Consider the following 14,337-nt stretch of genomic DNA (forward strand, 5'->3'; position numbering starts at 1 on the left):
CCTGAAGTCAAGCCAAAGGTGCGTTGACCTTGTCAAATAAACGGCAGCTTTAACATACAATGACAATACATCTTCACTTGAGGATTTACCATTAAAAAAAAAAAAAACTCACCAAACACAGAAGCTTCTACCAAAACAACCAACGTAATAATACCATCTTACATATTTAAGGTTTACAGTCAGCGAGGATAATCCCCTTCAGTTAAAGGGATCTGACGGAAAACTAGGCTGACCAGTCCGTAAACAACAAGGCAGTTGAAAAGTGACTCGGCTGTGCATGAGTGCGCTAACAAAGCATCAACAGCGCGTAATCCTCTCTTTTTTTTTTTTTCTGCTGATCAGCTTTTTACAGTTGACCAAGAAATGGACGATGATCAAAGTATGACAACAACAATGGTATTGAGAGAGAAAGACAGAGGGGGAGGGGGGGGGGAGCTGGGTGAAAATTCCAAGGAAGGCAAGTCATAAGGAGCAGTCAGAAACAAACAGGATGACGGATGTTTTCGCTTTCATTTTAGTCGAAAGAAAAACTCCGCAGAACAGCGCAACAAATGAGCAGAAGAGATCAATATTTTTTTTTTAATGAAAGGCGTAGCTCCCCCCCCTCGCCCCCTTTGAAGGACAGGCAGGCTTCAGTGTGTTATAAAACACTCTTTATAAAGATTTGGGCAGCAAATACTGAAGGTCGGATTCAATTGCATCTGGTTCCAAGGTCATCCTCGGACTTTTAACGATACAACGTTACTTTTGGTCATGAAAACGATGAAATATAAAAGGTCAGAAAGAAAAAGATCATCAGGAAAAATGCGCAACCGCCGCCGGGGGGGGGGGGGGGGGGGGGGGGAATGTCATCCCAACTTAATTATGTATGATGGTGCCGTACTATTGATGAGGTTTGATAATAATTGCGCATGGACGTGTTCCACGTGACAGTCGGCGCGTCTCAGTTGCACTTTCATCATTTACTGGTTTCACATGTTGACATTCAGCCCTTAACTGGATTTCCAGCATTAGCCCGACCGAAGCGTTTACTGCCCAGCGGTCCGACGACCCCATCGTCAAGTGTCAGGTCACATCCCGTTGTCTAATTTTGCTGGTCTCAGACAGCTTCGGTCAAACTGACCTCAGTTCTTCGCTTTATCCGTTCATCTCACCTGGACCGTCCTGACCCCACCCCGCCCCGCCCGGCCCGAAGTTACCCAACAAGAGTTTCCCTTCTTGAAAAGTGTGTCTGGACAGCACCATGTGCCAGATATAATAAGATCTTTGCGAGTCGACATCGCCACTTGTCTCGGACCTTTGGAGACTTGAGCTTCTGAGCCCGAGCCTAGACTGTCTGCAAATTAGAGAAATTAGCCCAGTCGGGCTTCCAGCCAGTGAAAGACACACACGTGCACGTATATAGACACACGCGCTCACACACACACACACACACACGCGGCCACACCGCCTTCATCCCCCAAGCCACACTCCGCTTCGGGAATAAGCAATCTCACCATATGGCAGCCAATTTGCTATCTCAGTTAAGACAAGGGGGAGGATAGGGGGGGGGGGGGGATGGTAGTCTTTAGCTTTACAATAAAGACACCGGGACGTCATTTCAAAACACTTTTTAAATGTAGACTTTCCGACTCAGAATTGCTAATCTTATGAAGAGTATGAGTGACAATACCAAGTGCCTGCAGCGCGATCATAAATCATCTTGAGATTTTAAAAGATCGAAAGCAATACATTGCAGGGGGTTTTTTTCCCCCTCGCTATTTATAACCGGCAGGTGAGCCGAATGCGTGCGCGCGTCTAAAAGTAAGCGGGATGCTCACCAGACAGGTCTCTTAAATCTCTTTTCCTGTGCACTCGGGTGACCTGGCCTACATCTTCAAGTAAGAAGCGCAAACTGGTGCACCGCTTGGATTGATTGCGTGCGAGTTAAAAAAACATGTGTACGGTGTCCTTCTTGAGGAAAATATTAGCCTTCGCGAAATCCTCGGAATTGAAACCAGACGTGCGCATGAAATGTGTGTTTCGGACTATGTGTGTGTATGTCGCGCTTGGTTAAAGATGTTCTTCGGCGAGATATAGGTCAAGGAGATACAGTGGCAACAGATTGCTCATTATGTGCCAAATCAAGCCAAATTCTCCAAGTGTGTTTTCCAGTGGCAACAGTCCAGCCATCTGCTCTTCCTTTATTCCTTCATTATCATCCCGTCTTTGTGTTTGTATCTGCGCGCGTGTGTGTGTGTGTGTGTGTCCATGCAAGCGCACATCACAACAGCCACTCGCTCGACCCGAGTGTCCGCCGTCACCGATGTTGTTGTCCGAAACCCAACAGTCACTGTGTCAGATGGTTCGATCACGTGACCGCGGTGACTTGCCATTGGCCGGGCGATCCGGCTAAAAACGCTCGGCGCAATCCGGGCTCAAGAGTTTCAGGTGACGGAGCACGGGAGGGGGAAGAGTGGCCACGGGATGCCCTGCAACCAAAGAAACGATGGTCCAACAGCTGAATGAATGTGCACAAGTAAGAGTTTCATTCTTGATCGTACTCGTTTAAATTGAACTCATTCACTCCCAAAGACGTTTTTAGACGTCTTTTCAGACTCGGCCTAGAATTGGCTGGTACTGGAATGAGTTATGAAAGGTTTGTGGGAGACGTGTTCATTTTTTTTTGTTTTCTCTTCTAGATCCTGAGCTTTACTCGACATACCTAAGACGGAGGGAAACAACCCCAAGCAAACCAAAGCCTTTCTCAATACCAAAGCGTTAGCGAAGCTGCTCGGGGCAAGGCGCGCTGATTTTGGCGCCATCCAAAATGAAGCCGTTGGACAGCGCACAGGGAGACATGAGCACTTGGCGGGAAGTGGACTTTGCTCTCAACTGTACCTACATTGTACCGGATCAGGTGTCCAACCCGAATTTCAACCTGCCAAAAGCCATGACTTCCATCCCACGCAACCTGTCGTTCGAATACGACAAAGATGAGGTGAGATCATTTTTAGTTCATGCGAAAGCAAACATGTGACAATTGCTCCCCCTCCAAAGCTTCTTTCCACGATTCATTTTGAGTTGCATCCAAATTTTCGTCTGACTCCCAACAAAACATTTGACAAGGGAGTGTTAAAAAAAAGAAACAAAAAGCCTGACTTTGTCTTGAAACGCAGCGCCGCACGCAAATCAGACACGGTGACGTCAGAGTTCTTGCCGGTTGATCTTATCACACCTTGTTATGCTTTCTTGACAACGGCGCACACCTTCTCCGCCTCCCACAGATTCTTCCACTCAGGTGATTCACGCACTTTGCAATAAGGCTCCAGTCAGCTGACTTGCTTTGACTTTTTTTTTCTTTTTTTTTAAAACAACAGCGAGAATGATTTCCTGGAGAGTAGCGAGCGAAGGCATGCAAATTAATCTTCGCAGCGGGCCTCGAATGTCTTCTTCCTCTTTCCTTCCCATCCGAAATGTTGTCAACAATTTCCTTCTTCGAACTTACATGTCGATCGCATGAGCTATTTTCATACCCGTGTTTTCCGATGAAGAATGCCAATCAGGAAGCACAACCGTGATTTTTATTTGTTTTATTTTTTTAAGGTCATGAGCACGAAGCAAACTGGCTCTCGTCCAGAGGCAGTTTCCTTTCCTAAAATCCGACTCTTTCTTCTTGCTGTCGTCTTGTTGAAACTCTTTTCCTGACTCATTGCTCTATTTGTGGGTCTGCGACGGCCTAGGGGGTGACGTTAGAGGAAGTCACAACCCGCACGTGCAAATTCTCACGTCTAGGCTTTTCACACTAACCTCACCGTTACGCTGAAAGTGGAAACGGCACTTGGACTCTTTAACAGTTTTGGTATGTGAATTTCATCCAGAGAATATTTGAGAGGTTAAATGGTCGCTGATCTTGGGTGGATGGCTTGGTGTTTGTTGGGGTTGAGGTCCGGGTGCGCCAAATTGATGAAACCAAGATTTCCTCATCGTTTGTCATCAAGATCAAAGATTCAACGAGTCATTTAGGATCTTGTCTCTGATATTCAGCCTGATCACTTTCGTCGAACCAAACCTTTTTCTTTTTTTTAAATCTGAAGTCTTCCCTGGAAGCACGTGGCAGATGGGACGTGAGCAGTGAGTGCCAGTTAGAGGGGAGTGGGCTTTTGCGGAGCGCGTGTGTGTGGAAGAGAGCTGGGCGCGGTGGTGGAGGGGGGTGGCGGGGGGGGATTTAGGTTAAAACCAGATGATTAACTTTCGTTGGGAGCATGCTAGCCAGCAAGGCATCAGTCCTCCACTCGGCAGGCACACAAGCCACTTCCAATTCTGGAAAAAAATAAATAAATAAAAATTGGGGGCATGGGGTGGTGAGTGTGATCGCGTGGGTATCCTCAAACTGGCCCAGCCTCCTTTTTTCGCGTTCTTTTGCACACTGCACGCGCACCCCCCCCACCCCAGCCCCCTTTCCTCCCAAAATGACGCCACCATCTCGCTTCCCCTCCGCCTTTCTCTCAACAACGTGAGCGGTTGAGCAGCGACAACGCTATGGCGGCGGCACAGCAATTTGTTAACCACGCAACGCTGGCTTAGCATAATGCCCCCTGTCACACCCGTTCATCACTTCCAAGAATCACCTCATTTGAACATGCGCAGCCACACGCGCCGTTGTCCCCGGTGACCTGTTCTTGTCGTAATTAAAAAAAATAAAATAAAAAGATGCACTTTAAGGCTCTTTAATGACAGTTAATGAAGTGTTTGGTGATCGGTTCATGGTTGACCTTTTCACGAGATGCGTCATTCCTCTATGGCAGGAAGACGGAGAGTGTGTTGACTTATAGGGGTTAGTAGATCCCTTTGGGAGACAGGGGGGTTCATTTTATAGATGCAACACAAAGCTCCTGTAGACACCCAGGCCAAGTGTGACACGGATGCTGCAGTTGCGAGTGAGGTCGGACGGGTGGCGGATGGATTGCATCAGTTTTATGTTTTGATTTGAATATTTACATTTCACAATTTTCGGATATGGACCAAAATTAAATATAAATTATTTTTTATATATAATAAAAATAATATAAAAAGTAATCAAAAAAATTAATACAATTTAATATATATATTTAATAGAAATTTTAATATAATATAATAAACATTTAATATATTTCTAAATGTATAAATTTTATATTAAATTTATCAAATATAAATTTAATATAAACTTACATTTATCAAATATAAATTTAATATAAACAAGCAAACTTTTCCAGATGATTTAATTTTTTTGTGCTGATCTGGAATCTGGCCCCTTTTTTTTCTCTTTCACTTCAGGTCTTTAGTTTCATTTTTCTTTTAATAATAATGCCATAGCACGGGGTATATTTTGTAATATGAAAAAGCAACAAGTGGATTTTTTTTTCGTTTTCTGAAACCTCATTGCGTGAATCACAACGTATGGTAAAAGCCGTATTGCGCAAGGTTTAATGGGTTAAACCTAAAAATGAAAATATCTCAAAAACCTGATGTGCTTGAAAAAATTTGACTTTTTTTTATATGTAAAAAAAAAATCATTTCAAGAGATATCAAGCCATCTCTGCTTCAATCCCGCTCTTGACTAATTGTTTCTTGTGGTGCAGATTTTAAATGACAGTCAGAAAAATTCCATGCGATCATGGGAGGTGGTGATGAATTGAGACGTGAGGCTTATCATGCTTTCAGTTGGGTGGAACAGAGAGGTAGCGAAACAACAAATCAAACCGCTCCTGTTTCGTTTTTGCCGCGTGTTGCGTTCGAGTGAGCAAGAGGTCAGGGATCAGTGGAGTAGTAGGTGAGAGAAAGTGTGCTTTAAATCCCTTCACCGGCCAAAGTGGTTCGTGCGGAAAGTAGGCCACCTTTAGAGGTTTAAACTCGCCTTCTGAGCTTGTCTGGGTCAACGTGAAGAAGCCACACCGGAACGAAACGTGATGCAAAATGAAATTGTTGCCGGGGGATATCCCCCCAACCCCCTCCAAAAAAAAAATCCTCTGCTCATTTTCTGTGCGCTCTGTTTTCAAGGTGACCGGTGTGTTCAGCAAAGAGTACATCCCTCAGGGTACCCGATTCGGCCCCCTGCAAGGTGACATCTACACCAAAGAAAATGTCCCCAAACTGGCCAACCGAAAATACTTCTGGAGGGTAAGCCTGACAAACAATCCCCAGTCCAAATATTCGGACTTGATTCGCTGCGTTAAATCTAACTCCGCTTTCGCTGTTGTCATTTAAAAGCGGTGAAGAGCATTGAATCATTTCCCATTAAAGCCGGTTTTAGATCAAGTGTCCATAGCCATGCAGGAAACAAGTTTTTGAAACAAGGAAACAAGGTTTTGAAAAGACCGTCTTTTTTGGGGGGTGGGGGGGGGGGCTGTCATCACTGGTGGTACAGAACTTGAAAATCCAAAAACCGTCATCACAGCTTTACTGGAACTTGCTGTGTCACTCAGGAAATGGAGTTACTCCCAAGTGAATTCCCATTCATTCTCTCCCCCCCCCCCCCCCCCCCCCCAACAAACGGTATTTCCCTTCCAGCTTTATTTCTTGTAACCCTGACGGGCAGAAGTGGGAAGCCACACTCATGAACTCAGAAACACCGCTAGTCAAGTTGATGCGTGTACAGTTTGACCGCCGGCCAAATGTGGGTTTTTTTCTCTCTTCCCCTCCCCAGGGAGCGGGGAGGGGGCGGGGGGGTAGTGGAACTATTTGTGACTATTGATAATGACGAGAGTGAAAGGGAGAGCTGAGCGAGAGAGAGAGAGAGAGAGCGAGACACAGCAAAACGGACACGCCTCCAAGCTTCAAATACAATGACGGAATCAAGCACAAACACACTTGGAGTGACAGAACACCCACGACACACACCTCCTTCCTGCGCCGCCGCCGCCGCCGTGCCCACTTGAGAAGCGCTATTCCAAACGGAGTTCAACACACTTGCACGTTAGAACAGAAGGAGACCGAGGATACTTGACTGTACATGGCAATGGTGAATGTTTGGACTTTTACTCCCTTTGTAACTTTCTTTTTTAGCGCGGAACAGTCGTTAGCAAATATGTCGAAAATGAAAAATAAAACGAAAAAGGCGGTGGATAGTGAACGCGAACTAAACCGCCGGTGCATGTATTTTTTTTTGAAAATCCGCTCTCCGTTTTTGGCTGGTTGCAGATTTATGGCAACGGGCACCTGCAGAACTTCATCGATGGCTATGACGTCCGCAGGAGCAACTGGATGCGTTACGTCAACCCGGCGCGATCGCTGAGCGAGCAGAACCTGGTGGCGTGCCAAAACGGCCGAGACATCTACTTCTACACAATTCGGCCCGTGGAGCCCAAACAGGAGCTTCTGGTGTGGTACAGCCAAGAGTTTGCCCAGAGGTTGTGCACTCAGCAGGAAAATACCAAACACAGTGAGTGTCGCCGTCTTGAGAAATACAGCGGAAACGAGGCTCGCTTTGATCACCTCACGGTGTTGTGTCCTTGATATCCATCTTTGCCCAAGAATGTGCTTGTTCTTGATCTTTTGTCCCCTTTGACGATCAGATAATGATATCGAATGCTTCTAAAGATCTTGGACGCTGACTCACAGTCGCTCTGCTTAACCGGAAAAAAAATACAATAAAAATATTCCCTCGCTGCAAAGTAAATGATGGCTCATTATTTCCATCGGTGAATATTTTTTAGCCCTCACCGGGATGCCAAATTTTATTTACACATCATATCCACATCTGCGTTTTTCGACCAGTAGTGAGAACAGAATGACGGCTGTTCAAAAAGTCCCTTCGGTATTTATTTATTTTTGCTATTAAATTCAGTGACGGCTATTTCCGTCCTTGGCATTGAATGAGTTAACCAAACATGACTGCGTTCATCTGCTCATCCGGAGCGATTCTCTCTTGCTCCAAAGTCGAATGACTCACACCAAATGAATACACGAGCCGTGTCATTATTTACCCCGGTGACGAATGCCGCAGCAGTTTAATTGCATTGTAAAGCGCTCACGTGACTTTCATTACAAAGTGCCTGCTTGGGCAACATTTGTCATCGCTCACATTTCCTCCCTCCCCCCTACCCCCCCGAGATATTTCATGAACTAATTTACAGTAGCTTCAAGGTTAAATCCGAACAAAGAATTACGCACATCCTAACTTGTTAGTCAGACGGAAAAAGGGAAATCGGGAATTAATCGCCGTCCACGTAGAGCGCGATTGGATTGTGAAACAGAAAATGGCCACGCGCGATGTAAATTATGGGGTAATTATCGATTGCAAAATGCTTACGTGACGTGAAATTAGATAATAATTTTACCACCGAGCCGCGCTCTCTATCTCTCTCGCTCTCTCAGGGCAACAAAACAGAAACCCAAAGCGGTTTATGCGTTATGAGTCAAACCCGATACGAGCGTTTACCATCACGGGAGTGGCCAATGTGGGCAGATGATGTGTGTCACAAGATACGTATGTCGTCGTCGTCACGTCGTCAACCCGTTTTTTTTTTTCTGTGAATCCGCCGCAGAAAGCGCAAACGCGGACGACGAGCTCGAGAACGCCCAACGGCACCTCGCTCGGCAGATGTGGCCCGCGGAGATGACCAAGGAAGAAGTGAAAGAGGAGAGGAATGGCGAAGAAGTGGATGTGGAGATGTTGGGGAGAGACACCCCTCCGGATACTCCCGATGACCAAATCATGGACTTCAGCAAAAAGATGGAAAAAGAGGAGAAGGTGGACAGGGAGCAGCAGGATCCCGGCTTTGTTCCGTCGCCTCAGCTGGAACCGAGAGGGATGAACGCGCCCCACCTGGCAGAGCACCTATCCGATGAACGGACTCTGCCCCTTCACCTCCATGGCCTCTACGGCCACAGGGAAGGCCTGGTGTCCTCCTACCCCCCGGGGCTTTACCCTCAATCCAGAACCCTCCAGTCCACCTACCAGCTCCTCCCTCCCTTCACCCCGCACTATCCTCGCCTCCTCCTCCCTTCCTACTCCCCTCCGTTTCCCAGTATGCTGCCTTCTCGAGGATCCGTCCGGTACAGTGGCTACCTGGGCACGGACGGGATCCCGTACCCTCCCCTCGGCGCCCCCCATCTACTCCCAATGAGCCTGCCATACCCGCCGTCCCAGCAGGGTGGTCTGAAAGAACTCACCCCTAACGTGTCCCCACCGAGAGGCGCCCCGGCCACTCCCGAGCTCTCTCCCGTCCCCAAGCCGACGAGCCGGCTCCCCTCGCCGGAACGTACATCCTCCGGCTGCGAGGAGGCAATCAACCTCACCCTGGACAACGCCAAAGGCAACTCGGGGCTGCGCAATCGTCCCGGCCACAAATCTTTACCCTACCCTCTGAGAAAGCAGAACGGAAAAATCAAGTATGAATGTAACATCTGCTCAAAGACTTTCGGACAGCTATCCAATCTTAAGGTAGGGACTTCGGTCGATTGACTATTTCTTTATTTATTCCTATTTTGCAAAAGAGCTCTCCGACGGATGACGCGGCCTTGTTTTGTGATCGCAGGTACACCTCCGAGTGCACAGCGGCGAGAGGCCTTTCCAGTGCAACTTGTGTAAGAAGAGTTTCACTCAGCTGGCTCATCTACAGAAGCATCACCTGGTTCATACAGGGGAGAAGCCACATGAGTGTCAGGTATGTGGAACTGAAAACCCCTTTCGTGCAACCCTGGAACCTGATAACACGCTCGGCTGTCCACCGGAGTAACCGCTGTCCACCGGAGTAACCGCTGTCCTCCGGAGTAACCGCTGTCCCTCAAAGGGCGTCTCTTTAAATGACAGTCAGCCACTTCCCGAGACGGGCCTAAGCGCCGTCTAACAGAACAGGTTCGCAATGGAATGCCTGCCTGCGCTAAAGAACAGGAATAACAACGCTCTCACAATCTGAATCATGTCTGCATTGCGTAATACCACCTTGCGCCAAAAATAATCCCCACATCAATCTTTCCGTCTGCACTTAATCTTTTCCGTCGCCAGAGGTACTTTGAGAAGTCTGTGACGCTTGTTTTTTTTCTCCAGGTGTGTCAGAAGCGCTTCAGCAGCACCAGCAACTTGAAAACTCACCTTCGCCTCCATTCTGGGGAAAAACCTTACCAGTGCAAACTGTGCAGCATCAAGTTCACTCAATACATCCACCTGAAGCTGCACCGCCGGCTACACAGCAGCCGCGAACGCCCTCACCAGTGCCAGCTGTGCTCCCAGGCCTTCTACCACCGTTTCTCCCTCCGCCTACACCAACGCAGCCGCTGCCTGGCCAACTCCGACTCGGGCGTCGACGCGCACGTGACAGAAATGCTGGAACGCTTCGATGCCAGCCAGGAGGCCGACGCGTTGACGGAAACGCCGTCGGCGCCGCAGTTGGAGGAGGCCTTGGAACGGTGGCTCGCTCGCACCTTTGAAGGCGAGGGAAAGGAGGACCAGAAGGAGGCCGGCTTTCTGCTGATCGCGCTCACCGCGGCGACCAACGCGCCCGTCGCACCGTCGGCGGAGCCCGTTTCCCGGCGCGGCGTTCCGGCGGCCTACCAGGAAAGAGCGAGCGTCGTCCACCTCCACAAGCGTTCGTCGACGGTGAAACTGGAGGGTCAGTGAGACGCAACCGAAGCAACCCGTGACGGGGGCAAAGGAGATTTAAAGATGTATAGCACCACTAATAGAGAAACCAATGTCGCCAAAAGTAGCCTCTTGTTTTTGACTGAAGAAGAGAAACACAGCGGGATTTGTATTTTGTATGTATATTTTGCAGCACCAAAAGAAGAGCATTCCAAAGACTCCACTCAGTGATATTTTATCAGACATGATAAAAATGGCGTTTCCTTCCGACAAATAATCCCAAAAAGAAAATTGGAGGGTTTTGTCCAACTGTGAAGTCAATTCCTTCTACTCAGGTAGTTTTTGAACGTGTGGTTGTGTGTGTGAGTGGGTGTTAATTTATGATTTTGTTTATTTATTTAGCTGTTTCTTTTATTTTTTGGTAGATCTTAAAACAACTCAGGAATGATGTACTGTAGTTCGTCACGCTTGCTTTACTTTATGTTCAGCATGCTGTTTGTCCAGGTGGTTATTTAATTATAATTTCGGGTTTTTAAAAAAAAAAAATTAAAATTCTCATCGAAATGAGCATTTGCCAAAACATCCGTACTGAATCGCTCAAAAAAAACAAAAAAAAAAGGAAATCCAGCCAAAAATGGTGACATTTGCGGATGCACTGATTTCTTTGTTGACTATAAAAGTGAAGAAGAAAAATAAACAAACCCTGCAGTTCATCAGGTGTTTGTTATAATTTTCTAGGTTTCTTTTTTTTTTGTACGAGGTTTCACTCTGTAGGTTTTTTTTTTCCAAACAGGTTTGAGATTGTCAGAATTTATAAGTGAAGAGACTATTTTGATTGTACTTTTATATGGTAGTGTAATAAAGATATTGTTTCTACAATATATATTGGGTTGGTGATGTTGCTCTTCCAGGACTTGGACTAAAACCAGAAGATGATTTTTATTACCGGTAATTTTTTTGTAGAGCAGCAACAGACTAAATTTGTGTCTATTAAATTAATGTGGCAAGGAAGCATATCTTGTCACGACAAGGCAGCGTAATTTACCTCAGCCATTTCCAGTCGTAAGGTAAAGATAACATTCGGCACGATTATCAAGGCGATATATAGAGACATACACAAATGCCAAGTTTTTTCTTCTTTCCGAACGCGAGTCAAATGTTTCGTCAACAAATCAAAATTTGCTCTTTCCAGTAATTCTCTGTCATAGTTATTGAGTCCGTTTCGGTTTTGCGTGTGATGACACATGTAAAAAAAAAAAAGTATTTCCTCTTACCTTGCGTGGAAGAACCCACAGCAGTGACACTGACACGAGTGAACCTGAGTAAAATTCTCAAAATTTGTAATCGGTGCGCAACGATGACAGGAAGTAGCGCTAATGCTGAGTTGTCATGTCGAAAAGCAACCCCAAATAGTCGTCATGTGGAAGTGAGACGGTGCATGCGGTTATACAAATAATGAAGGCAGTCTTTAAATTATTATTTTTGTGTGTGTGTGACCAGTAAAATAGAGTAAAAAATTGCAGGGAAAGAAAAAAAAGTTTGTGACACTGATGATAGGACATTGTAGATGGTGGCAATCCAGAAACATGGATCTGAGTTTAAAATATGAAAACTGAATTGACCCCAAAATATTTATCATGACATCGACTCAAAGTTCTTGACGGAGAAGAGTTTTTCCTGGCTGATTAGAATACAAGTGGATGCAAAAATTCCACACAAGAAGCCCGCCCGGCTGAGATTCGAACCCGCAATGTCTCGGATGCCGAATGATATCAATGTCACCATAGGTGAAACACTTTTTGATTCAACCAAAATTGGCCAATTCTGGAAATCTCGGAGAGTCATGGCCATGAAAGGAATTTAACGAGACTTGTTCGAACGCATCACGTGTGTGTGCGTGTGTGTTTATGCCGGCTTCAAAAGAACCATTCTCTTCTTGAGAATGATGACAAGGCTTGGGTGATTCAGTGCACTCCAAAAGAGACATTGGGGAGGGGAAGAAATAAAATGCAAGAACAGAGTACAGGTACTTTCACAGTCATTTCGTTGTTCACGTGCACAGATGAGGTTGAATCAAGTGTTGTATTTCTTGCATCACACGTGCATAAAAGAAGCATGTCATTGTATGATGAGGCTTCCGGCACATAATTAGTTGGGGGACTTGAGTTTGGCTGTTGTCGCTGAACAAAAATGGCGTCTTTCCTCATTTTTAGTTTTTCAGGTGGCCGCACAAAATAAAATCATCTGCATCCAGATACAGTTCGTTTAAGTCGATGTTATAGTCCACGGATGTTCAACAGGAAATCAGGGTTCATCATTTTTTTTCAAGCTGTATCTTTTAGCTCCAGAAAGCCATTGTTTTGAAATGTCAATTTATCCTGCATAAATTCAAAACATGCAAAGTCATTTCAGGAGTCCAGATAAAAGATGTATCTGCGCTGTGTGAGTCACACACACTTTACTTTCAGTTGCAGTTGTTTGTTAACCAACAGTGAAAGGCCAAGTAAAGTACAGTCATGGGTGTGGCTGTGAAATAAAAACACACACTAGTTGGTCAGGGCAACTCCCTAAATAGGTCTAAAGGTGAAACCGTAAAGATAAACAGTGTAAATGTTCACTTTCGATAATTCATCTTGGGTTAAGGGAAATAAAGTGGAAAATCAGATAAATGACGGAAAACTATTTCATTCTGAAGCCGTGGAAAATATTGCCAGGCCCACTGGGAGCAAATTAGAGTTGCAATGTCTTGCCCAATGACACGTGACAGCAGACAGTCACAGCTGGGATTCAAATTATTTACCCTTCGGTCACTGGACACACGCCCTGAATCCATTTTAAGACAAATCCATACTGTCTCTTTTATTTCTTCTGTTATTTATCCACCCAAGTTGAAATAGTGAACATTGACATCAGATTAATAAAATATTTTGTGTTACTTTGTACCGAATGTTAAGGTACTGAAAAATGTTATATATGTTCAAGACGTAAGTGTTTATCAATTCCACGACAAATACAGAATAAAAACTCACTGAAATGGTCCGTGACATCCTTGTTATCATTCAATATAAATTGCTCCACCAATAAGCAGGTTTTTATCTTAAGATTTATTCAACGCGAAATATTAAATGTTTTTCAAACAAGCTATTTTTAAATTGAAGCTATCTTGCCAATCCTAAATTAGTTAGGGACAGTGTGACGTATTCATTTGAATGGTTTACACTTTTATGGTGGTTGTGCTGTATGAATTGGGTAGCAGCGCCCCCGAGTGGCATAAAAGAACACTCGCATGCCATTGATGATTTGTTATGCGGTGCAATTCTGGCGCCACTAGGCGGGGGAATTTGGTACTTGATTGAATATAACAACGAAAGTGGCGCGACGTGATCAATAACCGCACAATGTCGTCAGTAGAGAGAGCATTTCGGGAAATACCTTTAAAAAAAGATATTTGACTTTTAGAAGTTACAGATCTTACAAGTACATATGCAGCTCATGGCACAAATGCGCGATCCCTGGGGCATTGTTTAAGCTGAGAGACCCCCCCCCCCTTCCCCAAGAAGTAATACGTCCCCCAAAGAGCGTTAGATAATTTTTATTTAACACATTGAACATGTAAACATGGAAAGAGGGAATCCCGCATATCCATTTTTGATCAGGACCTGCACATTAGCGTCGACCATAGTTTAATAGTGGGCGTGTCCGTTTCCCGTGGGTGTGAAACGACTCACGCCGCCTCCCGCAGTTCTCCACTAGAGGCTGCTTTAAGGGGAACTGTCATCTGACGATATCTGACAACA

At 45.5% G+C, this 14,337-nt stretch overlaps 1 protein-coding gene across 3 annotated transcripts; it reads left to right on the forward strand.

Moving 5' to 3' along the window:
* The first annotated feature begins 2,406 nt into the window (after nt 1–2,406).
* prdm1b (PR domain containing 1b, with ZNF domain) lies at nt 2,407–11,421 on the forward strand. 3 transcript variants are annotated; one of them, XM_052071634.1, is made up of 7 exons: nt 2,407–2,518; nt 2,682–2,980; nt 6,019–6,138; nt 7,159–7,399; nt 8,505–9,403; nt 9,498–9,626; nt 10,010–11,421. In XM_052071634.1, exons 2-7 carry the CDS (start codon nt 2,810–2,812, stop codon nt 10,577–10,579), a joined length of 2,130 nt encoding a protein of 709 aa, XP_051927594.1. In that variant the 5' UTR covers nt 2,407–2,518; nt 2,682–2,809; the 3' UTR covers nt 10,580–11,421. The 3 variants fall into 3 exon arrangements, with proteins under 3 accessions (XP_051927594.1, XP_051927596.1, XP_051927595.1); XM_052071636.1 differs by lacking the exons at nt 2,407–2,518; nt 2,682–2,980 and adding an exon at nt 5,327–5,791; XM_052071635.1 differs by lacking the exons at nt 2,407–2,518; nt 2,682–2,980; nt 6,019–6,138 and adding an exon at nt 6,583–6,979.
* Nucleotides 11,422–14,337: the final 2,916 nt, after the last annotated feature.

The sequence above is a fragment of the Hippocampus zosterae genome, chromosome 7 (genome assembly GCF_025434085.1).
Source record: "Hippocampus zosterae strain Florida chromosome 7, ASM2543408v3, whole genome shotgun sequence".
Lineage (NCBI taxonomy): Eukaryota > Metazoa > Chordata > Actinopteri > Syngnathiformes > Syngnathidae > Hippocampus > Hippocampus zosterae.